This window comes from Polypterus senegalus, chromosome 15, assembly GCF_016835505.1.
Source record: "Polypterus senegalus isolate Bchr_013 chromosome 15, ASM1683550v1, whole genome shotgun sequence".
NCBI classification, from domain to species: Eukaryota; Metazoa; Chordata; class Cladistia; order Polypteriformes; family Polypteridae; genus Polypterus; species Polypterus senegalus.
The window spans coordinates 71,505,178-71,532,105 of NC_053168.1; the positions used below are offsets into that span (position 1 = coordinate 71,505,178).

Sequence of the window (26,928 nt, forward strand, 5' to 3'; positions counted from 1 at the left end):
GAAAAGAACATCATACCAACAGTAAAATATGGTGGTGGCAGTGTGATGGTCTGGGGTGGTTTTGCTGCTTCAGGACCTGGAAGGCTTGCTGTGATAGATGGAACCATGAATTCTACCGTCTACCATAAAATCCTGAAGGAGAATGTCCGGCCATCTGTTCGTCAACTCAAGCTGAAGCGATCTTGGGTGCTGCAACAGGACAATGACCGAAAACACACCAGCAAATCCACCTCTGAATGGCTGAAGAAAAACAAAATGAAGACTTTGGAGTGGCCAAGTCAAAGTCCTGACCTGAATCCAATTGAGATGCTATAGCATGACCTTAAAAAGGCGGTTCATGCTAGAAAACCCTCAAATAAAGCTGAATTACAACAATTCTGCAAAGATAAGTGGGCCAAAATTCCTCCAGACCGCTGTAAAAGACTCATTGCAAGTTATCGCAAACGCTTGATTGCAGTTATTGCTGCTAAGGGTGGCCCAACCAGTTATTAGGTTCAGGGGGCAATTACTTTTTTACACAGGGCCATGTAGGTTTAGATTTTTTCTCCCTAAATAATAAAAACCATCATTTAAAAACTGCATTTTGTGTTTACTTGTGTTATATTTGACTAATGGTTAAATGTGTTTGATGATCAGAAACATTTTGTGTGACTAACATGCAAAAGAATAAGAAATCAGGAAGGGGGCAAATAGTTTTTCACACCACTGTATATGACTTTGGAATCACTGCACTTTAATTGAATACTTTGATTGTTTTGTTGACCGATTTTAAATAAAAGCACTATACACCGTTTTATACCATCCCCTTGCTATGTTGTTTCCTCCACTGTCTAGCTCACTCGGTGACATTATCGAAGGTGTTGGGTTCAAGGGCTTCCAAACAGTCCCAAATGAGGTACATTACCTGCATCGTGACGGAGTGTCAGTAACGGCACAATTCCCCAAGGGTGATCCAGCTCACAGGATCCTCATTGTTGAGGACCCGAGCAGCTGGTGCAGGCCAAGGGGATGCCCAGATAACACGTGCCTAAGGCAAGCAGACGGTTATTGCTGAAAGGTGGAACTGGACCACACATCTGTTTGGTGGGATGGCTTGCCAAGCGGTTTCATCATGTGGTGGGTGCGGCAATGCACTGTACCAGTGTGTGCTCCTCCACCTGACCTAAACCAGCAGAAAATCTGACCAATTTAGTACAAGATCTATTAAACTAATTGATATAATGTTAGTTTTTGTTCTAAATTTATATTTCTTCCTTGGACAGTAGAAGCACTGGTTTTCTTTTTGCAGAGTACTTCTGTATGTTGATTAAACACCAGTTTACAGTCTTTGCTTCTCCCAAATATTTACAACTTTAAAAACTCCCTTAGGTAAAAATATCTCCACCTCGTGCAAGATGCACTATATGGCCAAAAGTATGGCAACATCACTCCAAATTATTTTTTATCCAAATTATTCATCATCAATGTAGCTGAGCTTTTAGCTGCAGCCATTGTTAACAGGGGGGGATATAAGCTAAAGGAGAGCTCCCTGCCTTAATATTTAAGATATTTGGTGATGTACAGGAAAACAAAATTATAAAAGGCATTTTCTACATTTAGCATCTTCCCTGCCACTAAAGCTGGTGTGTCAAATAGTAAAACACAACTACAATAAAAGAGCTTCTAAGCACTAATGCACAATTTATGGTTTTGTTTAGTAAAACTAAATTAAACTTTACAGAGTCATAGCTTACTTTAATGCTACTGTGTTTCCAAAGTCCTCAACCTGGACAATCATCTTGACCTAGACCACTTTTTAAAACATAAATAATAAAAATACTCTTCTTGCCTTAGTTTGAATCTCTAAAAGCTTAACAGGCAGAATTTAGCTACTGTCCAAGTAGTATAACATTTGTTACACTATTCTGACAGTCATAAAACTATAAACCATGCAATATATAAAGTTGCTGTTGTAAGCTTAACATTAAAATAAAAGTGATATAAATGATTAATATAAAAATAAAAAATGCCATTGCTATAGTTTTTATTTCAACTAAGGATGTAATCAAAAATAATCATCCATAATCTTTATAAACATTTACTTTTATACTATTTTGTAGATGTCTTAGAGATTCTATTCTTCCTTCAAACTGAGAAAACCTGCCCACGCAAAAAGTTAAATTTTTAACTTAATGTGTTTCATTAAAAAATTTTCTTAACTGCTCTGAAAGGCAAAGTGTGATATTTTCAGTTTAATATTATTAGAGTCCCTTGAACTTTTAAGTTGTAAATACTATAGTATGGTATATTTTGGTTCTACTTTAACTTGCATTCATTCGTTAAATAGTAATTCTTGCCTGATTTTGATCCAGTCTCCAACATGTTGGCTTGCCATCAAAGTCTCCATATAATCTCTTGCAATGTAGAAAGGTGGCCTTTCATTGATTTTTTGTGGCAAACGTTCCAAAAGTCCAACTGGTATATACCTGAAAATAGAACACGGATTTAAAGTACTTGAGATGATAACACAGATTTAAAAAAATATTGTGTACAGAATTATTTCTGATTGAAACAATGTGCTGTTAAATGCAATTTCATCACTAGGAAATAAAATTCTACACTTTATTTTATATATACAGGTTCTAAAATTATGACTGCAAAAATAAAACTGGCAAATTGTACCTACCTGCATAAAAATGACAACCATTCAAGCATGAACCTTCTAGTTTTTTCAACCCCTTGCGTGTCAGCTCCCCAATGTTCCAGACCAAAGCTGGTAAACTCTTTCAGAATGTCAAATCTTTCAGTGGCTGAAATGTCCCAATGTCTTTGTTCCTTTATCTCAGTAAAAATCCATGGCTTAATTAGAGCACCCCTGAAATAAAAAGTCCTTTATATCAAACTGGCAATAGTAGTAGGAAATTAATATTATAGTTAGAAATTGTGGAAAAGGATACTAATACTGCAATGCTGTATTTCAGGACAATATTAGATACCAATGAACATGTAATGGAATAAACATGTTATTCTTGTTTTATTTGTCGATTTTTGAAATTTTGAGTTCATGTTGGACAGCTTCCCTCATATTATTATCCCACTCATTTTTTTTTTTTTTTTTTTTAATGTTGTTGACCAGCAGACCTTTACACCTTTTTTTTTTTTTTCTTTCCCAAACTGAAACACATAAAATTTTAATTAAAAAAACAAACTATTTTCTAAAAAAAAAAAATATATATATGTATATGTATAATATAAAAAAAAGTGTATTAAAGTATACGTTCAGGTGCGTTCAGTCACATAATTAACCATTTGGAAAGTTGGGGTATTTAAAAAAAAATTTACAGCAAAGAATGTTATATTTTACTTATGAAATATTTTTTAGAAAAGCAATTCATAATTAAAGTCTCTGAGAATGTTTTTCAGATTTAATACTGAACGGTTTGAAAAGTCAACAAATGCTTTTTCAGTGGAGATTTTTGAAATTCAAAAATATGCACAGTGCACTCTATTTGAGATATCTCAACAAAAACTGAATTTTTCCAACAAATGTCCTTGAAGAATAAGTGGATCACATTTAAACAAAAATTGGTCTGATTGATGGGAGTCAAGTGGTTTTACACAGACTGACACACAGGCAGATGACAGCAGGGGCTTTTTGCATTATACGCCAATGCACTTAATGACATAAAGATTCTACAATATAGATATGACATACTTGATTAAGGTTTCTACAAGCAAAAAACAAAAATTCTCATCCGACTTTTTCTTATGATAATATGCACCTGTTTTTCCTTTTGCAGATGCACTCAAATGCAGCTCATCTTTACCTCCACATATATTTCTATCTACATAATTTCTCATCTGTTACCCAGTAAAATATATGTCAACATTTACCTTGGATTAATACTTTCTACCGTACTCCATTTAACTGTAATGACTAGTTTCCCTTCCCTCAAAATGCCTGCATCTCCATGTACTATCATACAGTCAGATTAAAGAACACACTGCTTTGCAGTGCTTTCTTCTTAAGATATTTTTTTCTAACATAAAATGTCATATGTCACATTAAAATACAAAAGGTATATATATATATATATATATATATATATATATATATATATATATATATATATATATATATATATATATATATATACATACATATACATACATATACATACATACATACATACATATATACATACATACATACATATATATATATATATATACATATATATATATAAACATATACACTATATATAAACTATAGAATATAGTTTCACAACACAGAAGAAATGTTCAGATTCAGTGCTTTGAAATACTTTCACAGTACATCTAAAAGAATTAACAAATACATGGATAAACACAAACATTGTGGAATGCTTTTACTTAATGATATGGGGAGTACAGTAATCCCTCCTCGATTGCAGGGGTTGCGTTCCAGACCCCCACGATAGGTGAAAATCCACGAAGTAGAAACCATATGTTTGTATGGTTATTTTTATATATTTTAAGCCCTTATAAACTCTCCCACCCTGTTAACATTATTAGAGCCCTCTAGACATGAAATAACACCCTTTAGTCAAACGTTTAAACTGTGCTCCATTACAAGACACAGATGACAGTTCTTTCTCACAATTAAAAGAAAGCAAACGTCTTATCTTCAAAGGAGTTCCGTCATAAAGGAGCGCTGTCAGGAGCAGAGAATGTCAGAGACAGCGCTTGCTAAGAAAAGCAAACAATCAAAAAATCAATACGTGCTTTTAAGTATACAGAAGCAACGCGATAAAGCGGCATTTTGTAGAGGAGCGTCCATGTCCTCTGTGCAAACAGCCCCTCTGCTCACACCCCCTCCGTCAGGCAGAGAGAGTGAGAAAGACAGAGAGAAGCAAACAAGCACCGCGCTGGAAGCATATCTTATAGCATTGAGGAGTTTTAGTTAATATGTAATACATGCTCTGATTGGGTAGCTTCTAAGCCAACCGTCAATAGCATCCCTTGTATGAAATCAACTGGGCAATCAAACTGAGGAAGCATGTAACCTAAATTAAAAGACCCATTGTCCGCAGAAAGCGGCGAACCAGCAAAAAATCTGTGATATATATTTAGATGTGCTTACATTTAAAATCCGCGATAGAGTGAAGCCGCAAAAGTCGAAGCGCGATATAGCGAGGGATTACTGTATTATGGCTGTTGTAATCAGTTTCATGAGTGTGGAATGACCAGCCTTTCTACACTAAAATAGAGGCAAGATCAATCCTTTGTCAAAAAAACTTCTATGACAGCACATCATGTTCAGCTTTCTATTAAATTTATTCACCACTTTCCAAACTGCAGAGAACACGGCACAAAACTCATATGGAGTTGCACAAAAACAGACAGACAGACAGGCACAGATAAGAACAGTGAAATACATTTCAAGTGTTCTGCTTACCTTGCAATCATAACTCCTGAAACACTTGTCTTTCTAGCACTTATCACATCCTCATAGGACAGGATATCACCATTCCCTGAAAATAAAACAGTTGTGGACATGATACTTTACTACAGTAATATGCAACGCACCTTATTCTTCAGGTAATAAGTATCTACACTACCGACCAAAAGGTTTACAACACTTCAGTTGGAATGCAATGAAGACCTAAAACAGTGAAAAGGTAAGCAGTAAACTGCTAGCAGTTTTAAAGTTTATGTCAGCAAAAACAGAACAAAAAACAAAACTGCAGTTTTCTAAAACTTTTGACCAGTAGTGTATCCCTGCAACTTAACACAGAGGATATTTCCTAATTGTAAAATATCTTTGAATATGTATTTTAAATATAATATCACATAAAGGTCTGCAATCCCTCATTTACAATTCTGCAATTAAAAAATTATAAATGAAAAATTAAGACATAAATGAAAATCTTGTGTAAATCTGGTTCTGGATAAAGGACTTATACCATTTTCCATACCAAAGCTAGAAAATAATGATTTCACTTGGCCAGCATTTCTCCTCCAAGGCAGTATTGTCAAAGACACTTTAGTATATACTCAAGAGTTGAATTACTTTTTTTCTACCTACAGTATAAGATTTAATAGATAGATATAGGAAGAATCATACAAGTGCATGCTATTTCAAAATACTTCATCTTCGAACATTCTACATGGTACTGACAATATCTTATTTGACTCTAGGCAGACCAGACAGCTATGTCACCTTCAAGTACATCCAATGGAGTCTATGCTCATTTTAAAATAAGTAATTTGACCTTTTAAAAACTGGCTAAAATGTGTTTTTGCACCACAATTCCTTGTTCATGGCATTTGCATCTCAATATTAGCAAAACTAAGGAACCAATTATATTGATTTTTGCCACACCAAAGAGCCTCTCTGTCCAATCACTATTCAGGGAGTGGATGTAGAAGTGGTGCACACCTACACGTACTTAAGAGTCTACCTCAATGACACATTGCACTGGTCTCGTAACATAGAGAAGCTATATAAGAAAGGGCAGAGCAGGCATTTTTTTCATTGGGAAACTGCATTCCTTTAACTGAGGTAGTGACATCCTTCACATCTTCTATAACTCTGTGTTGGGCAATGCAATTTGCTATGCTGTGGTGTGCTGAGCTGGTGACATTACTTCAAGAGAGGTCTACCTAATCAACAAGCTAATTAATAGGGCAGGCTCAGTTATGGGATGCACTCTGGACTGCCTGGAGGTAGTAGCAGAGGTAAAGAATTAAAACAAAACCGATGCCCTTATGAAAAATGCTACACATTCTGTCCATGGCACACTAACACAGAGTACCTTCATCCAGCAAATTATTAAGAAGTGTGTCAAGAAACACTACTGGGGCTTCTTTGTACCAACAGCAACAGTTTTCTTCTGTTCAAGTGTTTCTGGTGTGTGCCCAGACCACAGCGCTTGTGTGTGTGTACACATACATACATACATACATACTGCACGTATGTATGTATCTGTCAAATAATACAAAGAGTACACAACACGTGTTTCTCCCTTATTGGGGTTCGTGAGGTATATGCACTTTTGTATCCCCTTATGGGGATTGAACCTCTAACATCAACACCTCAGGTGAAGCCTCTGACGTTTCGCCATGGCAGCTGGTTCGTTCATTTGACAAGGTGAAGATCAGAGTATTACTTTATTAGGTCACCGTCTAATTATTTGGGTGGTTACCTACCAGGTAAGACTTGTGATTGATCGGCCAGTTGGCAAACATCCGCCATGTTCTCTCAGTTGCGAGAAGCAGAAGATAGATATGTTGTACATACAAAGGGATATATATACACACACACAAACACACAAATACATACACATACACCTAGTATGTATATTTTTATGTAATTATTTGTTTATTTAAAGAGCTTTTGTAAAAAGTCAAAAATTCCCCCAGCAACAAATAATGTTATATCTATTTCCCTAAATTCGAATTTGTATGGATAATAAGGATTGGCTACCTGTTACAAAGTACAACATAATGCAGTTAATTCAGACACAGAGTGGCACCAAGAGCACTGAGGTCATCTGGACGACTGCTCCTTGTAGTGCCAAGATCTCAGCTGAAGTCTAGGGAAGACGGAGCTTTTTCAGTTGTTGCTCCTAGACTTTGGAATGACTTGCCTTTAAAAGTCAGCTTAAGACCTACTTGTTTTCTTCTGTCTTTCATTGTGTATGATGGGATTGTAATGGATGTTAACAGTTGGTTGTTTTATTAATCTGCATTTGCATGATTGTTTGTATTGTGTTTATTTTAATGCTTTTTTGTACACCACTTTGGCGCAACCTCTTGTTTTAAATGTGCTGTTATAAATAATCTAATCTAATTATGCTGTGATTTCTTACAATGAAAACTTACTAGAAAGTGTGTAAGTACAATAGTACAAGTAAAAGTACAATAGAGGTAACATAGTGTGTTGCTTGCAACTATGTGACATATAAACCAATAATCATCTAACTCATCTAATGCTTAAATTATTATTATGGCTTTTGAAAAAGTAGAAACATCTTGTATTTGGCTAGGACAAATAAATGATAACCTGTTTGGAAAAGCTCTGCTATATTCACACATTACATCAAGATAAAAGCAAAACCTATCTGGACAGCTTTCACCATAGTTTCCCTCTAGTAAATGAATAAATGGTAACATAGTCATATAGTTAGTAAATTTACCTCATGAATGAATATTCAAATGTAATTCTGCTATTTATTATTAAAACTTGACATAAATGCATTCAAGGAGGACATTCTCCTCCTTGAACCGTCACCTTATCGTGGTGGAGGGGTTTGCGTGTCCCAATGATCCTAGGAGCTATGTTGTCCGGGGCTTTATGCCCCTGGTAGGGCCACCCAAGGCAAACTGGTCCTAGGTGAGGGATGAGACAAAGAGCGGTTCAACAAACCTCAGATGAAGAGCAAAAACTTTGAACGACGTTTTCCCTTGCCCGGACGCTGGGTCACCGGTGCCCCCCTCTGGAGCCAGGCCTGGAGGTGGGGCTCGATGGCGGCGCCTGGTGGCGGGCCTGCACCCATGGGGCTCGGCCGGGCACAGCCCGAAGAGGTAACGTGGGTCCTCCTCCCCATGGGCTCACCACCTATGGGAGGGTCCAAGGAGGTTGGGTACAGTGTGAGTTGGGTGGTGGCCGAAGGCGGGGACCTTGGCGGTCTGATCCTCGGCTACAGAAACTGGCTCTTGGGGCGTGGAATGTCACCTCTCTGAAGGGAAGGAGCCTGAGCTAGTGCTTGAGGTCGAGAGGTTCCGGCTAGATATAGTCGGACTCACCTCGACGCATAGCTTGGACTCTGGAACCAATCTCCTTGAGAGGGGCTGGACTCTCTACCACTCTGGAGTTGCCCCCGGTGAGGCGCCGAGCAGGTGTGGGCATACTTATTGCCTCCCGACTTGGAGCCTGTGCATAGGGGTTTACCCGGTGGGCGAGGGTGGCCTCCTCCGCCTCGGGTGGGGGAAGGGTCCTGACTGTTGTTTGTGCGTATGCTACCAACAGCAGTTTGGAGTATCCACCCTTTTTGGAGTCTCTGGAGGGGTTGCTAGAGGGCATACCTTCTGGGGATTCCCTCGTTTTGCTGGGAGACTTCAATGCTCACGTGGGCAATGACAGTGAGACCTGGAAGGGCGTGATTGGGAGGAATGGCCCCCCCGATCTGAACCCGAGCGGTGTGGAATGACTTGCCTTTAAAAGTCAGCTTAAGACCTACTTGTTTTCTTCTGTCTTTCATTGTGTATGATGGGATTGTAATGGATGTTAACAGTTGGTTGTTTTATTAATCTGCATTTGCATGATTGTTTGTATTGTGTTTATTTTAATGCTTTTTTGTACACCACTTTGGCGCAACCTCTTGTTTTAAATGTGCTGTTATAAATAATCTAATCTAATTATGCTGTGATTTCTTACAATGAAAACTTACTAGAAAGTGTGTAAGTACAATAGTACAAGTAAAAGTACAATAGAGGTAACATAGTGTGTTGCTTGCAACTATGTGACATATAAACCAATAATCATCTAACTCATCTAATGCTTAAATTATTATTATGGCTTTTGAAAAAGTAGAAACATCTTGTATTTGGCTAGGACAAATAAATGATAACCTGTTTGGAAAAGCTCTGCTATATTCACACATTACATCAAGATAAAAGCAAAACCTATCTGGACAGCTTTCACCATAGTTTCCCTCTAGTAAATGAATAAATGGTAACATAGTCATATAGTTAGTAAATTTACCTCATGAATGAATATTCAAATGTAATTCTGCTATTTATTATTAAAACTTGACATAAATGCATTCAAGGAGGACATTCTCCTCCTTGAACCGTCACCTTATCGTGGTGGAGGGGTTTGCGTGTCCCAATGATCCTAGGAGCTATGTTGTCCGGGGCTTTATGCCCCTGGTAGGGCCACCCAAGGCAAACTGGTCCTAGGTGAGGGATGAGACAAAGAGCGGTTCAACAAACCTCCAATGAAGAATAAAAACTTTGGACGACGTTTTCCCTTGCCCGGACGCGGGTCACCGGGCCCCCTCTGGAGCCAGGCCTGGAGGTGGGGCTCGATGGCGAGCGCCTGGTGGCGGGCCTGCACCCATGGGGCTCGGCCGGGCACAGCCCGAAGAGGTAACGTGGGTCCTCCTCCCCATGGGCTCACCACCTATGGGAGGGTCCAAGGAGGTTGGGTACAGTGTGAGTTGGGTGGTGGCGGCGGGACCTTGGCGGTCTGATCCTCGGCTACAGAAACTGGCTCTTGGGACGTGGAATGTCACCTCTCTGAAGGGAAGGAGCCTGAGCTAGTGCGCGAGGTCGAGAGGTTCGGCTAGATATAGTCGGACTCACCTCGACGCACAGCTTGGACTCTGGAACCAATCTCCTTGAGAGGGGCTGGACTCTCTACCACTCTGGAGTTGCCCCCGGTGAGAGGCGCCGAGCAGGTGTGGGCATACTTATTGCCCCCACTTGGAGCCTGTGCATTGGGGTTTACCCCGTGGGCGAGAGGGTGGCCTCCCTCCGCTTCGGGTGGGGAAGGGTCCTGACTGTTGTTTGTGCGTATCGCCAACAGCAGTTTGGAGTATCCACCCTTTTGGAGTCTCTGGAGGGTTGCTAGAGGGCATACCTTCTGGGATTCCCTCGTTTTGCTGGGAGACTTCAATGCTCACGTGGGCAATGACAGTGAGACCTGGAAGGGCGTGATTGGGAGGAATGGCCCCGATCTGAACCCGGCGGTGTTTTGTTATTGGACTTCTGTGCTCGTCATGGATTGTCCATAACGAACACCATGTTCAAGCATAAGGGTGTTCATATGTGCACTTGGCACCAGGACACCCTAGGCCTCAGGTCGATGATCGACTTTGTGGTCGTCGCCGGACTTGCGCCATATGTCTTGGACACTCGGGTGAAGAGAGGGGCGGAGCTGTCAACTGATCACCACCTGGTGGTGAGTTGGCCGATGGTGGGGAAGATGCGGTCAGACCTGGTAGGCCCAAACGTGTTGTGAGGGTCTGCTGGGAACGGCTGGCAGAGTCCCCTGTCAGAAGTAGCTTCAACTCCCACCTCCGGCAGAACTTCAACCCGCCCCGAGGGAGGTGGGGACATTGAGTCGAATGGGCCATGTTCCGTGCCTCTATTGTTGAGGGGCTGACCGAGCTGTGGCCGCAAGGTGGTCGGTGCCTGTCGTGGCGGCAATCCCGAACCCGTTGGTGGACACCGCGTGAGGGATGCCAAGCTGAAGAAGGAGTCCTATAGGACTTTTTGTCCTGTGGGTCTCTGGAGGCAGCTGATAGGTACCGGCAGGCCAAGCGAACGCGGCCGGTTGTTGCTGAGGCAAAACTCGGGCATGGGAGGAGTTTGGAGAGGCCATGGAGAACGACTTTGGACGGCTTCGAGGAGATTCTGGTCCACCGTCCGCGTCTCAGGAGGGGAAGCAGTGCAGTGTCAACACCGTATATGGTGGGGATGGTGCGCTGCTGACCTCACTTCGGACGTTATGGGTGGTGGGAGGAGTACTTCAAGACCTCCTCAATCCCACTAACATGCCTTCCAATCAGGAAGCAGAGCCTGGGGACTCTGAGGTGGGCTCTCCCATCTCTGGGACTGAAGTCACCGAGGTGGTCAAAAACTCCTTGGTGGCAGGGCCCGGGGTGGATGAGATACCGAGTTCCTTAAGGCTCTGGATGTTGTAGGACTGTCTTGGTTGACACGTCTCTGCAACATCGCATGGACATCGGGACAGTGCCTCTGGATTGGCAGACCGGGGTGGAGGTCCCCCTCTTTAAAAAGGGGGACCGGAGGGTGTGTTCCAACTATAGAGGGATCACACTCCTCAGCCTCCCTGGAAAAGTCTATTCGGGGTTCTGGAGAGGAGGGTCCGTCGGATAGTGAACCTCGGATTCAGGAGGAACAGTGTGGTTTTAGTCCTGGTGCGGAACAGTGGACCAGCTCTTCACCCTTAGCAGAGTCCTGGAGGGTGCATGGGAGTTTGCCCGACCGGTCTACATGTGTTTTGTGGACTTGGAAAAGGCATTCGACCGTGTCCCTCGGGAATCCTGTGGGGGTGCTCGGGAGTATGGGGTACGGACCCCTGATAAGAGCTGTTCGGTCTCTGTACAACGGTGTCAGAGCTTGGTCCGCATTGCCGCAGTAAGTCGAGCCCGTTTCCAGTGAGAGTTGGACTCCGCCAGGGCTGCCCTTTGTCACCGATTCTGTTCATAACTTTTATGGACAGAATTTCTAGGCGCAGCCAGGGTGTTGAAGGGGTCGGTTTGGTGGACTCAGGATTGGGTCACTGCTTTTGCAGATGATGTTGTCCTGTTTGCTTCATCAGGCCGTGATCTTCAGCTCTCTCTGGATCGGTTCGCAGCTGAGTGTGAAGCGGCTGGGATGAGAATCAGCACCTCCAAATCCGAGAGCATGGTCCTCAGCCGGAAAAGGGTGGAGTGCCCTCTCAGGGTTGGGGGAGAGATCCTGCCCCAAGTGGAGGAGTTCAAGTATCTCGGGGTCTTGTTCACGAGTGAGGGAAGAATGGAGCGTGAGATCGACAGGCGGATCGGTGCGGCATCCGCAGTGATGCGGGCTCTGCATCGGTCTGTCGTGGTGAAAAAGGAGCTGAGCCGTAAGGCAAAGCTCTCAATTTACCAGTCGATCTACGCTCCTACCCTCACCTATGGTCATGAGCTATGGGTAGTGACCGAAAGAACGAGATCGCGAATACAAGCGGCTGAAATGAGTTTCCTCCGCAGGGTGTCTGGGCTTTCCCTTAAAGATAGGGTGAGAAGCTCAGTCATCCGGGAGGGGCTCAGAGTAGAGCCGCTGCTCCTCCGCATCGAGAGGAGTCAGATGAGGTGGCTCGGGCATCTGATCAGGATGCCTCCTGGACGCCTCCCTGGTGAGGTGTTCCGGCACGCCCAACCGGGAGGAGGCCCCGGGAAGACCCAGGACACGCTGGAGGGACTATGTCTCCCGGCTGGCCTGGGAACGCCTTTGGGATTCTCCGGAAGAGCTGGAAGAAGTGGCCGGGAGAGGGAAGTCTGGGCCTCTCTGCTTAAGCTGCTGCCCCCGTGACCCGACCTCGGATAAGTGGAAGAGGATGGATGGATGGATGGATAAATGCATTGTTTTTAGATATGTTCTGTATTTACAAAAATAAGCAAACACTTAATATAATGAATAGCTGACCTGCCGATTAAGCTGCGTTTATACTACGCAGGCTTATACGTATAAAAAGACAGTCAGGAGTTACTGTGGTACTATGGGGGAAATCATCATTTTGGCTGGATCATAACCTTTTTAAAAAAAAAAAAAAAAAAAAAAGCTCACTTATGCCTTACAAATCCGAAATAGTTTACTAAAACTGTGCTTCTCCTTCAAATTTTGGAGGACTACCAATGCTTCTCTATACCACTTGTGAGATACTACAAACTACTCCATTCACTTTGCTCTAAAGCATATGAAACATCCAAGTCAGATTCCAGTACTATTAATGTATTCTGCCTAACATTTTCTTATAATTCAGTACAAAACTGTATTGTACCTTAGCACTAGACTTGCTCACGGCACCTGCCATAGGCAGGTACCTTTCTATCCTGTGATGGAGAAAGAGAAACAGGCTTACTGTAAAATATTTTCATTTACTTTTAAAGGAAATTTAAATCCTAATGCTTCTCTGTAAATTGAAAATTTCTGTTTTAATGATTATGAATTATATTGATTTACTTACAAAACATAAAATATTTTGTATATACAGTATATATCTGAGAAAGATGATGAAAGACTATTCAGTAAATGGCAATATGTAGTGCTGAATTTGTTTCATAAAATAAAATAATAAAAAAAAAAAAAAAACGTATTTAAAATCAGTTCTGTGCATTAGGGCTGCGAGAGTTCTGCCTGAACTGATGTTGTTTTACATACTTTATGCTGAACTTTCTCTAAAAGCTGGTGCTCACCCAGTACTTGGTATCTGAACTCCAAGACAGTAATATGAAAAATTAGTTCAGCGAGGATACTGCAACACATCCGTCATGGCAGCTTTTAAAATGAAACTAGGCATGTCACTTCACTCTTCAGACAAAACGTCTTATAAGTTTGGACAGCACAATCTTCTAACAAAAGTGGGAGCACTAATCTAACACCATCACTACACGTCATTACTTTTCCTTTTCTGAGGCTAATTAGCAGCATAAGAAATTACTGTATTCTTCATTCTTCAAATGTAACTATATATAAAAATGAGCTGTGGGTGTCAGGGAAAATATAATTCTTAGTATGTCTATGACTCCTAATACAGTCAACTGGTGAAGGTATAATGCATTGGGGGGCAGAGGGGATGTATTCCAAAGATTGCTATACTATAAAAAAAAAAAAAAAGGAAATTATTTCTTACCAAATAAAGGAACTGGACTGGCTACTTTAGAACAGTAGTCTATATAGTCCCAGTCAGCTAATTTTGTGTACCGTTGTTCCCGTGATCTGCCATGAAGCTTTGGAAGGAAAAAAAATTGGAAAGAGAAATATCAAGTAAGTATCCACTAAGGTACAAATATTTTTTTTCAGTTGGTTATAACAATCATAAAATTATACAATTGTAATTATACATACAGTTATTTGTGAAACTCCCCAGGTTTTCATATCAGGAATGAGCTTGTGAGCTATATTATGTTTTTCTTGCACACCAGTTCGAATTTTTACAGTTAATGGCACATTTAAAACCTGAAAGAAAGATTAAATTTTTTTTAATCATGCTTTAATAAACATTGTGGGTATATCATTGTACAGTTAAACAAATTTTAAAAACTTCAATTAGGTTTTTTCAAAAAGATAAAATATGTGCTCACTTACCGAGTTCATCCCTCGAACAATCTGCTCAAATTTGTTAACTCGATTCATTAATCCACAACCACCACCCTGAATTCAACAAAGTTACATGTAAGCAAAAAGATATTCTAAAACATTTAGAAGAATGCATCATTTATTGATTTCAACTTTCCAGTGATTTTTAATTTTCAAATGTAATACAGTAATTTAAAATTTCCTTGCTGCTGATAATAGAATAACAGAAAGATGATATAAATATTCAATTTTCAAATCACTGCACAGAACTATTAAAATTATAAGACATTTAGTTAGTCACAACTGGCCCCGAATTACAGTTTTTAATTACTAAATCTAGTAATGGCAGTAAAACAGCATTTTCATTATTAATATAACAAAGATAAAGCATCAAATTGTCACTGCAAACAATACCACTGACATATAAACGTTTATAAAAACATAACTGTTGTATTTCAGTTAATTTTAAAAATCATTTTCCCTACTCTATTAGTAACCTTGCAAGAACTAACATTTTAAACTTCTCTACCAATGTACAGTATTTGGCATTGCAATCTATTTCAGGTTTTTAATATTTTTCTTAAATCTGGAACCCTCCATGAGGTCAGCTATTAAAATACCAGAGTGACAGACAGGAAAGTTGAAGATGTTTTTTTTTTTAAAGCTACCATGTTCTAAATATTTATTGAAAAAATCTCAGAATCTCTGCAGAATGCAACAATATATTAGCTAGGAGGTGGGTAATGCCTGGGAGCAATAAAAGCTGCCCATGATATTATATTCTTTAAGGTTCCTTTCTTCCAAAAGTCCAAAACCTTAAAAGCTCAGTCTGCAGCTTTTTAGGTATCATTTTCATGTGTGGTGTTTCATACTTTTCTAGTGAAGCCCAGTAAAATTATGCAAATTTCTGTCCCCAGCATATGTGTAATGTCTACACATTATCTACAAACTGTACTCATTACGTATAGGGGGACAATGAAAAAGTCATTAGGGTTAATTTAGTCTGAATTGTCCAGCATTAACAAGTAACTGTTGTTCAATAATATCCTTCCTGATTATAAGTTTAAAATTTCTCAATGCAAACGTAAATAAACTTCTACAAATCCTTGCTGTGTTCCAACACCTGATATACACAGACTTTCAAGACAATTTGTTAATTCAAACAAGACATGTGATGGAGGTAGTTAAACTAAATATCAAATCACTTTACACCCAGAAGCATCTTAGACACCTTCAGTGAAAAGTGTAATAATATTGGTTTCAAAAAATTTCAAGCAACTCTTGCTGACAAAGCTTGCTGCAAATTGTTTGACATACAGCAACAAATAATAAAACGCAGTACAAATATTTAAGAAAAACGCTATTGTTTACTAAGCAGCAATTTCAAAGTCATCTTTATTTTTTTTCCAAATTAAAAGTGTAAGCTACTGCTTTTTAAACAAGCTTGCTGTCCAAACTCAAGCGGTGCCCATTTTCATTTTTTGGACAAAATAAAGGTCTGGATTCGTAAAAATAGCTTTTCTTGCCATTTGTCTAGTTACATAGGACGACTTCTCTCGTTCACTGATAAAGATGTGTGCTGGGTGAACTACCATAATACCTTGCGTAAAGGAGCACTGCAACTAAATTACCATAAAGCTCAGAAAAGCAGCGGCTGAACACAATTTTTTGTGACTGGCTTTTTCTTTACGGATCACCGATTGAGCCTTTTAAGTGAACATCAATCAAATTCAATTGGCAGATGATCAATCAGAGAATCCCCAGCCAGGGTTCATTTATTCACCTATAGGCTGTTACCATTTGCACAGGAAAAACATTTTACTAAAAGGAGTTCAAAACCCAGCTAACCATAGTTAATACGCTTTCAACTAACTTTTTAAAAGTACATAACACTATATGCACACTGGTACAGAAAATGAAATTTTTCCAGCCAGACAGGAATAGACAAAGCCTTCATGGGATTGCTGCTACATGTTATAAAACGTACAGCCTTAAAAATTGCCTCAGAATTGAATCAGAATCTCTAAAGCCCATTCACAACACAAAATGTACATTCTGGGCTTCACAAAGATTAAATGTATGGCATGCTGCTATTTGAAAACCACATATCCAAAGGCAATGCACAAAGATGCATAACCTGGTGTAAGGAGCACAAAACCTGGGCTACTGGGTAATAAAAAAAAATGTAGTCTGAGGAATCGCCTTTCAATTAACTTTGTACAGTGACACCAGAATATCTGTGATTACTTTAGAATTATCTCCATTTGTACTTGATATGCGAGACAGTGGACTGGAGAAACTCTATAGAAATGTTTTTCTAACCTTTTCTAGCCTGGGGAGCATCAACAACTTCCTTTGAGAGATGGCAAATGTCCATAGACCTATGTAGTAAAGATCAAACTCTGATGATAATGACCTCAATTTAGGCCGTCATACCGGATTGCAATCACACTGGTTGAAGCACTAGACTCTAATTTCCCATTGAAATGGAATAATAATTCTATAAATTTAAAGGTACATACTTTAAGCACAAACACAGATCCAAACATTGGATCATTTTCCTCAATAAATAAATCAATAAACATACTATTTTGTATAATTTAGTAAATTCAGTTCTCTTCATCTAGTTTTAAGACTTGAATAAAAAAAATCTGATCATATTTTTAGGTCACTTTGCAGAGCTTAGACAAAATTCAAAAGCGTTCAAATATTTTCTAGCACCACTGTATGGTAGGCTTTTCCATTATTTTATCCAACTTGTATACTAAACTATACATTTTAAAACTGTATTGCAATATAAGAAAGCCTGTAAATGAATGCACATTTCTTAATATTAGTTTATACCTTATTGTAGACAAGATCGATAGGACAGCCAACATTTATATCCACAAAGTCCACATCAATAGTCTGATTAAGGAGTTCAGCACATTTTGTCATTGTATCCGGAAAGGCCCCCTCAAGCTGTAAGAGGACAAAAAATAAACAAACAAACAAACAAACAAACAAACAAGTACAGTAAATGATAGGCAATACATTGAAGTAAGTGGAAGAATGTAATTTTTTCTCAGTTACAAATTTATTTCGTGGCAGTAATGACAGCCCAAGTAAAATTTTCAAATTCTGGACTTGTACACCTGAATACAAAAAATAACAGTATGATCTCTCAAGCAAGGAAACCTTGAAAACAGTGAAACAAAGGTGGTTTTAACAGAGTTCTGAAATAAATGATTAATGTAAAACTGACAAGCTTGATTTCACACAGAAAGCTTTAAAATTGGGACAATAAGGGAAGGAAAGAGACAGATTTGGAAAATTAAAAATTAATTTGACTAATCCATTAAGAGTTGCTCTTTACTATTGTAAGATTTAAAAAAAGTTAATATTACAAACCAAACTGGTTCGCAGACAAACCATGTTTTTACAAAAACAGCTTTAAAAACAGTTCAAATGGAAATATCTGGAATTATCTTGAAATTCCCTATTTCAACAGTACATTTTTACCTGGCATATTGCCAATTTAGAAGTTCTTAATAAAGTAAAAAAATAACATTTTTGGAAATTGGTATACCATTCATTTTAATTGTTATAAAATTGTGCAGACCCATTCCGTCTTCTTTTATGTGGACTGGGGTCATACTGTCAATTTCCTAGTCCACTGGATCTAAAGAAATGGATGGGGGTGGGGGGTGCTTACTGAAGTTTACCTTTCATAAATATGAAAACAGAAGATCACTCCACACTGCATAGGGCAGATGGTTGTCTCCCCGCTCCACAGTTCTGGAACTGGGGGAACAAGATGACAAACTGCTTGCAATAAAAATGACAAGTCTTTATATATCAGGCAGCCTATAGTACAATTAAGAATCACAAGGCAGGCACATTCATTTAGTATGAACATTTGCTTTTGTAGGCAGAGAACTTGAGTTCTATTTTTGTTTACTAGGTTTGTTATGGAGACTATATCTGATTCAGCAAATACATACTAGTGACAAATTCCAGTGTCTCTTGAAGACCCATCAAAGTTTTTTTTAATATGGAAGCATCTATACTTTGGGGTTGCTGGGGGAAATAACAGAAAAAAATGGAAAATGCTTAGTTTGCACATTTAAAATTACCAACTCCAGAACTAGAAAATGCCATAAATGTTGTATTTTTTTTGCTTGATTTTTTGAAATTGGTTTAATATGGATTGTGTTGGGCTAAGTTGAACAAATTTCTCTCTTATTCCCTTTTTTTCAGTATAAAAGTACAGTAGGTTATATTTTCTGCAACTGCTTGCTGTAAACTTTGTGCAAAACAGCCATACATCAAGTGTGGCGTTCCAATTTTCTCTTTTAAAGTTGGCAATACAGTGATCCCTCGCTATATCGCGCTTCGATTTTCGCGGCTTCACTCCATCGCGGATTTTAAATGTAAGCATATCTAAATATATATCACAAATTTTTCGCTGGTTCATGGATTTCTGAGGACAATGGGTCTTTTAATTTATGGTACATGCTTCCTCTGTTTGCCCATTTGATTTTATACAAGGGACGCTATTGGCAGATGGCTGAGAAGCTACCTAATCAAAGCACGTATTACGTATTAAATAAAACTCCTCAATGACATACGATTTGCTTCCCGCGTGGTGCTTCGCACACTTCAAAGCTCTAACAGCCCGTATTGATTTTTGATTGTTTGCTTTTCTCTGTCTCTCTCACTCTCTCTGATATTCTCTGCTCCTGACAGAGACGGGGTGTGAGCAGAGGGGCTGTTTGCACAGAGGCTGTTTGCTAAGAAGATACGGACGCTCCTGTAAAAAATGCTGAAAGACTACCTTCACATTAATCCCTTCATTGCGGCCGCTTTATTGCACGTGCTTCGTATACTTTAAAGCCCAACAAACCTATTGAGTTTTGATCGTTTACATTTCTCTCTCTCTCTCTGACATTCTCTGCTCCTGACGGCACTCCTTTGAAGAGGAAGATATATTTACATTCTTTTAATTGTGAGAAAGAACTGTCATCTCTGTCTTGTCATGGAGCACAGTTTAAACGTTTGACTAAAGGGTGTTGTTATTTCATGTCTAGAGGCCTCTAATAATGTTAAATATACGTATTTAGAAGGTCGAAAACAGGTTTTCTATGCATTGTGAAAATATTAGATTTATAAATAAAGAATACTAGTTCGTGGAAATTAATTTATTTGTCTGGAGCAGATTAACTGCAATAAACGAGGGTTTACTGTATAACTGTGCGGAGAATATTTATAAACAGTGTGGGAGAGTTTCTAAGGGCTTGAAATATATAAAAATAACCATACAAACATATGGTTTCTACTTTGCGGATTTTCATCTATCGCGGGGGGTTCTGGAACGCATAACCCCGATCGAGGAGGGGATTGCTGTATTTCAGGAAGATAGGGAACATAAAATTTTTCAAAAGAACATTACACCAGGCATATACATGTTCACTTAACAAAAACTTAGATATCCCAAACGCTCAAAAATACTTTTGATAGATTTCATTCAAATTTGGTGGTTACAGAAAAAAGAAAATTAGCTGACATATTTTTTTTTTTTTATTTCTTAATTTTTTTATTTCTTGAGATTTGCTAAAATTATGCTACATATAGAACATGCTCTATACTTGACAGGCCACACAAATAGCACCACTAACCAATAGGTGGACGGACAACTGAAGGAGGGGCAGGACAAGGAAAAAAAAAAACTGACATTATGTAAAATGTAAGGAGAAAGTTTGTCAAATCTCAAGGAAGATGAAAAGCTCCATTAGCAAGCACCGTTTCTTGCTGTCGGCTACTGGCATACTTAGACGCATAGTGCCTCTCATCTTCAGCAGCAATCTTGGCCATTTTTTCTTTTTCTGTTCTGTATTAGTATGTAAAACACAAGACATCAGATAAATTTACTTTTCTTCTGTGTCTTTATTGCTACATTACATGAACTATACTTCAGGATTAGCATTTATAACTAAAGACAAAAATCAATCCGGTTTGGTTTTGTTGGGCAGTCTTGAGCTAGTTGGAGATAATCGCTTTGAATGTCGCAATAAGCAAATGGATTTACAACAGAGTGTTTCGTCTTCCTCCGACTTTTTAAGATTGTCGGAGTGAAGACGATGGGACTTTTCCTGCGATTTTCTGTCATAATGTGAGAAGGTCTTAACCTGCACCTCCTTAAACAGTCACATAAAGCCTGAATTTGTAAATCTAAGTTTTTACACACACACATACACTGCTCTCCTTCATAAAGACAATAAAAATATGCTCTAAAATAACGTCAAAAAGTGCATAGTAACAAGTCATCATATTAACTTTAAAACTAAATTTAACACTTTAAAAGGTAGTTGCTTATATTAATAGATGTTTCAAATTAATACCAATTATTTAGTATCAGTCTTAAAAACCCAGCTACGATTCACAACGCCTGTTGACAGTGATTGATTTATTTTTCCGGTGGGGAGCCCAGGAACACACCCAGCCTTGGCCTGACTCACACACACTCCCCCCACAGACAAAAGGTATTAAAGCAGAAATTCACGAATCTATTAAACAATAATAAAGGAAATCTAACCACACAAACCAAAACAATCCCACCCCAGTTCCCTTTCTAGAGATATCCAATAAACACAAATTAAGCAACAAACAGATAACAAATACCATACACTATGAAGTCCATAACAAAGTCCATAGGAAACAGTAACCGATGTCGTGAAATGGAGTTTGAGTAATTCAGAGATCAGCTCACTGTAGTAGAGCAGTCCTACTGGTATATCCTAAAGATGAACAGTGATGGGATCGGGAGCGCTCCTTCTCCGAAGGTCAGTCTTCACGCAGCAGGCAGACACCAGACAGTCCATACACATGAACAGGAGATAATCCAGGACAAAAACAATAATCCATAGGCCATGAACGGGAAGACAAAACAGACAGGTAACTCCAAACACAAAACATTCTGTCTTATCTGTATAACTGGGCGTCCTTTAAAACTCACACTGGCCTTCTTGTCCCCAGCAGCCCCTGCGCCCTTAGCAGGCATCCAATCAAGTCAACTGCAGGGACTGCTGGGAGATTAAGTTTTTGCTGCCCAGTAGCACTGCTACAATGCATCAACAAACACTTACAAGAATGTAATATTTTACAGTGGTATGCAAAAGTTTGGGCAACCTTGTTAATAGTCATTATTTTCCTGCATAAATCGTTGGTTGTTACGATAAAAAATGTTAAATATATCACATAGGAGACACAAACAGTGATATTTGAGAAGTGAAATGAAGTTTATTGGATTTACAGAAAGTGTGCAATAATTGTTCAAACAAAATCAGGCAGGTGCATAAATTTGGGCACCGTTGTCATTTTATTGATTCCAAAACTTTTAGAACTAATTATTGGAACTCAAATTGGCTTGGTAAGCTCAGTGACCCCTGACCTACATACACAGGTGAATCCTATAATGAGAAAGAGTATTTAAAGGGGTCAATTGTAAGTTTCCCTCCTCCTTTAATTTTCTCTGAAGAGTAGCAACATGGGGGTCACAAAACAACTCTCAAATGACCTGAAGACAAAGATTGTTCACCATCATGGTTTAGGGGAAGGATACAGAAATATTAAATTTTGGATAGACAGAAACGACAAATGGTGAGAACAGTCAGAGTCAACCCACAGACCAGCACCAAAGACCTACAACATCATCTTGTAGCAGATGGAGTCACTGTGCATCGTTCAACCATTCGGCGCACTTTACACAAGGAGATGCTGTATGCGAGAGTGATGCAGAGGAAGCCTTTTCTCGGCCCACAGCACAAACAGAGCTGCTTGAGGTATGCTCAAGCACATTTGGACAAGCCAGCTTCATTTTGGAATAAGGTACTGTGGACTGATGAAACTAAAATTGAGATATTTGGGCATAACAAGGGGCGTTATGCATGGAGGAAAAAGAACACAGCATTTCAAGAAAAACACCTGCTACCTACAGTAAAATATGGTGGTGGTTCCACCATGCTGTGGGGCTGTTTGGCCAGTGCAGGACTGGGAATCTTGTCAAAGTTGAGGGACGCATGGATTCCACTCAGTATCAGCAGATTCTGGAGACCAATGTCCAGGAATCAGCGACAAAGCTGAAGCTGCGCCGGGGCTGGATCTTTCAACAAGACAACGACCCGAAACACTGCTCAAAATCCACTAAGGCATTCATGCAGGGGAACAAGTACAACGTTCTGGAATGACCATCTCTGTCCCCAGACCGGAATATAATTGAAAATCTGTGGTGTGAGTTAAAGAGAGCTGTCCATGCTCGGAAGCCATCAAACCTAAATGAACTAGAGATGTTTTGTAAAGAGGAATGGTCCAAAATACCTTCAACCACAATCCAGACTCTCATTGGAACCTACAGGAAGCACTTGGAGGCTGTAATTTCTGCAAAAGGTGGATCTACTAAATATTGATTTCATTTCTTTTTTGTGGTGCCCAAATTTATGCACCTGCCTGATTTTGTTTGAACAATTATTGCACACTTTCTGTAAATCCAATAAACTTCATTTCACTTTTCAAATATCACTGTGTGTGTCTCCTATATGATATATTTAACTGACATTTTTTATCGCAACAACCAACGATTTATACATGAAAATAATAACTATTAACAAGGTTGCCCAAACTTTTGCATCCCACTGTATATTGTCACTTAGACGGCAGCAAAGACTGCAAGATCAATGAAATGTTGCATACTTCAAGCTACCTTTTTCTTTACAGCACTGGATATCTGTCACTAAAAGAAATACTTTACCAAAGACGTTTTGATATTGAGGAGGACTTGGATTTTGCATTGTCAGATAACAGCTTTCAGCTGTCAGAAGAAACTGACACTGAGAGTGCTGTAGGATTACTCCTAAGCAAGATTGACAGAGGGATCATTATCACTGCAATGTTTTCTTTCAGATGCTCTCATATAATGGTTGTGCACATGTACTTAGTGACTTTACTTTTACAGATCTTGCAAGACAGAGAAATTTTTACTTGGTGTGAAGTTTAAATGATTCTCATTTAGTGTTTAAATAAATATTTCTAGGGAGAGGGACCATGGGAAGCATACTGTACATATCCTTAGCTAGGATCAGGCAATTGCTAGGTAACAGGAGTGGGATAATGTTTCTGTGACGAAAACAGTAAGTGATGGTGCATCTTAGTATTCCTTTGTGTGGAAAATACACAGCATATCACATTTAATAATAAAAAAAAAAATACTGCACTCTTGCAAGTTCATCTGAAAGAGATGCATAAGTAGAACTGATTTTACCAGTGTGGTATGGATTACCTGGTTTAGTTAGCAGCAGAAAAGAACACGGGTAAATAGAGAAATATGAATAAAGCTTTAAGGATCAGTAAAAACCCAAAAACACTTAATCCAGTTTCACATTTCACAATTGCAGAATCACTGGCAAAATTAATTTTAATGCGAGTTTCACAAAACTGCATGGAAATTGAAACCTGCCTCATTATTAGTGTTAAACAGGCAACAATAATAGATAATGAAATTCGTTGAAAACTATTTTTTATCATTGATGACACTGATTATTTGTTGCAGAAATAATATGGATCCTATCCTGGGCTGCGCTTAATGTTTATTTAAATAAAATAAAAAATTTAAAAAAAGCACTTCCCGAGATACAAACTTTTTTTTACAGTCTGATTAGAATAAAAATGCACCTACTTGCACATTTCAACTATGCTAACATTTGAAATTAAAAATCTAAGTTGACAACTAAGCTTACTTTGTTTCCCTTATGTAAAAAGCTACAACACTGCTAAGTGTAGCAGATAAATTGTAGAAATCAAAATTAAAAGGCATACTCCACACCAAAATAATATTTTTCTACTATGTTACTTACTCTATGCAGTTTGTAGTGATCACCGACAAAACAAAATTTAATCTCATGTCTATATGTAAAATGGAGATACATTTTTTTCTGATACATTACAGTCTGTGGTGACCAACTTTGGACAACAGCAAAAAAAAATATATATATATTTTTTATAAAAATGTCCATAAATAAACTTGACATTACTCATGTTACATAATTCTCATGTGAGGTCATCGGTCCCAAGCACATATATTTTTACTAAAATATAAATAAGTCACTTCTGGAAAATGCGCTCATGAATTAAACAGGAAAGCATTTAGACATGTACAAGCTTTTAAATTGTAGAACTGCCTCCCTTGATTACATTTAGATTCATATCCTCAAATGGAGTACCTCAGAATTGTTTAGCGGCAGGCTATGAAACTACACTGGTGAAGTAACCTACTGGTTGTTGGAGCATCTTGGATGTGTAAGCCAGGGGCATATTCTCTTCATGACAATATTTTCACAAGCTTTTGTTTAACTTGTAATCTTGTATACATCTCTCAGTAAACTTAGCAATGTTGCTATCACATGAAATGCAATGTTAGCCAATGAATAAGCTGTTACTGGTCTTGACTCATGACAAAAGGGGAAGTGGTCTTCAATTCAAATGCTTGTTTATGTCTGAATGCATTCAGTTAAATTAAAACATACACACACTAACCTGCACACCAAATAGATCTTCACTCTGATGTCTTTTGAGCAAGGCCCATTCTGATGACTGACCTTGCAGTAAATTTGTGCATATAGCCATTTCTCCACAGGTGATGTCTGCTCCGAACCTCTTGCATATTCGTCGGAAAGGTAAATTTCCACACTACAGTTTAAAAAATAAATACATATCAGGAAATATGTATGTATCATGAAATTTCTGACTTGCAAACAAATTTCAGATAATCACTGTGTAATATTATAAGAAGTTAATTATGAAAATCCAGATATCTAGGCTATCAATCATATATTTATGAAGCCTATCAGGGTAGAAAACAGAATAATTTTTGCAAATGGCATGAGACTTTACAAATTTATTCTCATAGAACCTTAGCAGATAGGTTTACTGGGATTCCGTTCCCAGTTCTTTCCACCTAGAAGTCCCATGCATTAGTTGTGCTTTATTGCTTTCAGCTGAAAGCTGACATGACATTTTGTTGACTGCCTGCCCCTTTGAAAAAATGTTCATATTTGCAAAATAGTGATTATTAATGGAAGCAACTAAGCATTCTTCAAACAAGTGCTTCAGCCTTAAAAGAACCATCATTGTTGAGACCATACCCTACTAATAAGTGAGATGTTCAACAAAATGTAGTGACTAAATGAGAGAAGCATATGTAACAAAAGACTAGACAATAGGGCTGGGCAAAAAATCGATTTCATCGATTTATCGATTTTGTAGTTTAAAGCGATTTTTATTTTGCAAACTCGAGTTTTTTGCCACAATAGTTTTTTCGGACTTTTCCGCGTTTCGTCCTTGTTGGTTACCGTGGCGATATGAGCCAGCCCCCGCCCCGCCTAACACAGTCAAAACAACATGGCAGCGTGTAGCAGAGAACTACTTCCAAAGAAAGGCACAGGTAATTCCATAATTTGGAACTGGTTTGGTTTTGATGCAGCAGATGAAACACAGAAGAAGCCTTGCTGCAAAATATGTTTCAAGGCTGTTGCTACTGGAAGCAGCAGTACAACAAATCTTTTCCAGCACCTGAGAAATAAACATCCCGAAGAATGGGAGAAGTGCAGCCGACTCCGTAGCGAAAACGGCTCCTCTAGCACACCTGCTAAAAAGCAAACTACACTTCCAGAGAGCTTTACAAACTGTGTACCTTATGATAAGAACGGAGCGCGATGGAAAGCGATTACAGAGGCGATCACGTTTTATATTGCCACAGACATGCTGCCAAGTTATTCTGTCGAAAAGTGAGGCTTTAATCACATGCTGAAAGTATTAGATGCGAGTTAGGTTGTCCCCAGTCGCAAGTATTTCGCCGATGTAGCGCTGCCTCACCTGTACAATACAACTCGGGAAAAGATCCGCAGTGAGCTGGAGGAGATGCAGTTTTACTCAGCTGTCAACAGACCTGTGGTCCAGCCGGACGATGCAGCCATATCTGAGTCTGATGGTTCACTACATCAACACTAGTTGGACTCTGCGCAGCATCTGCCTTCAGACAGCGTATTTCCCCGACAACCACACTGGTGACATAATTGCCCA

At 39.0% G+C, this 26,928-nt stretch overlaps 1 protein-coding gene across 1 annotated transcript in view; it reads right to left on the reverse strand.

Annotated features, from left to right (window-relative positions):
• Positions 1-26,928, reverse strand: part of dus3l (dihydrouridine synthase 3-like (S. cerevisiae)) — a 67,507-nt gene that overhangs the window by 7,132 nt on the left and 33,447 nt on the right. The window contains exons 6-13 of the mRNA XM_039737408.1: positions 25,384-25,536; positions 17,662-17,778; positions 14,827-14,892; positions 14,587-14,697; positions 14,372-14,468; positions 5,417-5,492; positions 2,666-2,854; positions 2,337-2,465 (exon numbers count right to left, since the gene is read on the reverse strand). Coding sequence (XP_039593342.1) covers positions 2,337-2,465; positions 2,666-2,854; positions 5,417-5,492; positions 14,372-14,468; positions 14,587-14,697; positions 14,827-14,892; positions 17,662-17,778; positions 25,384-25,536 — 938 coding nt within the window. The remainder of the gene's footprint in view (positions 1-2,336; positions 2,466-2,665; positions 2,855-5,416; positions 5,493-14,371; positions 14,469-14,586; positions 14,698-14,826; positions 14,893-17,661; positions 17,779-25,383; positions 25,537-26,928) is intronic.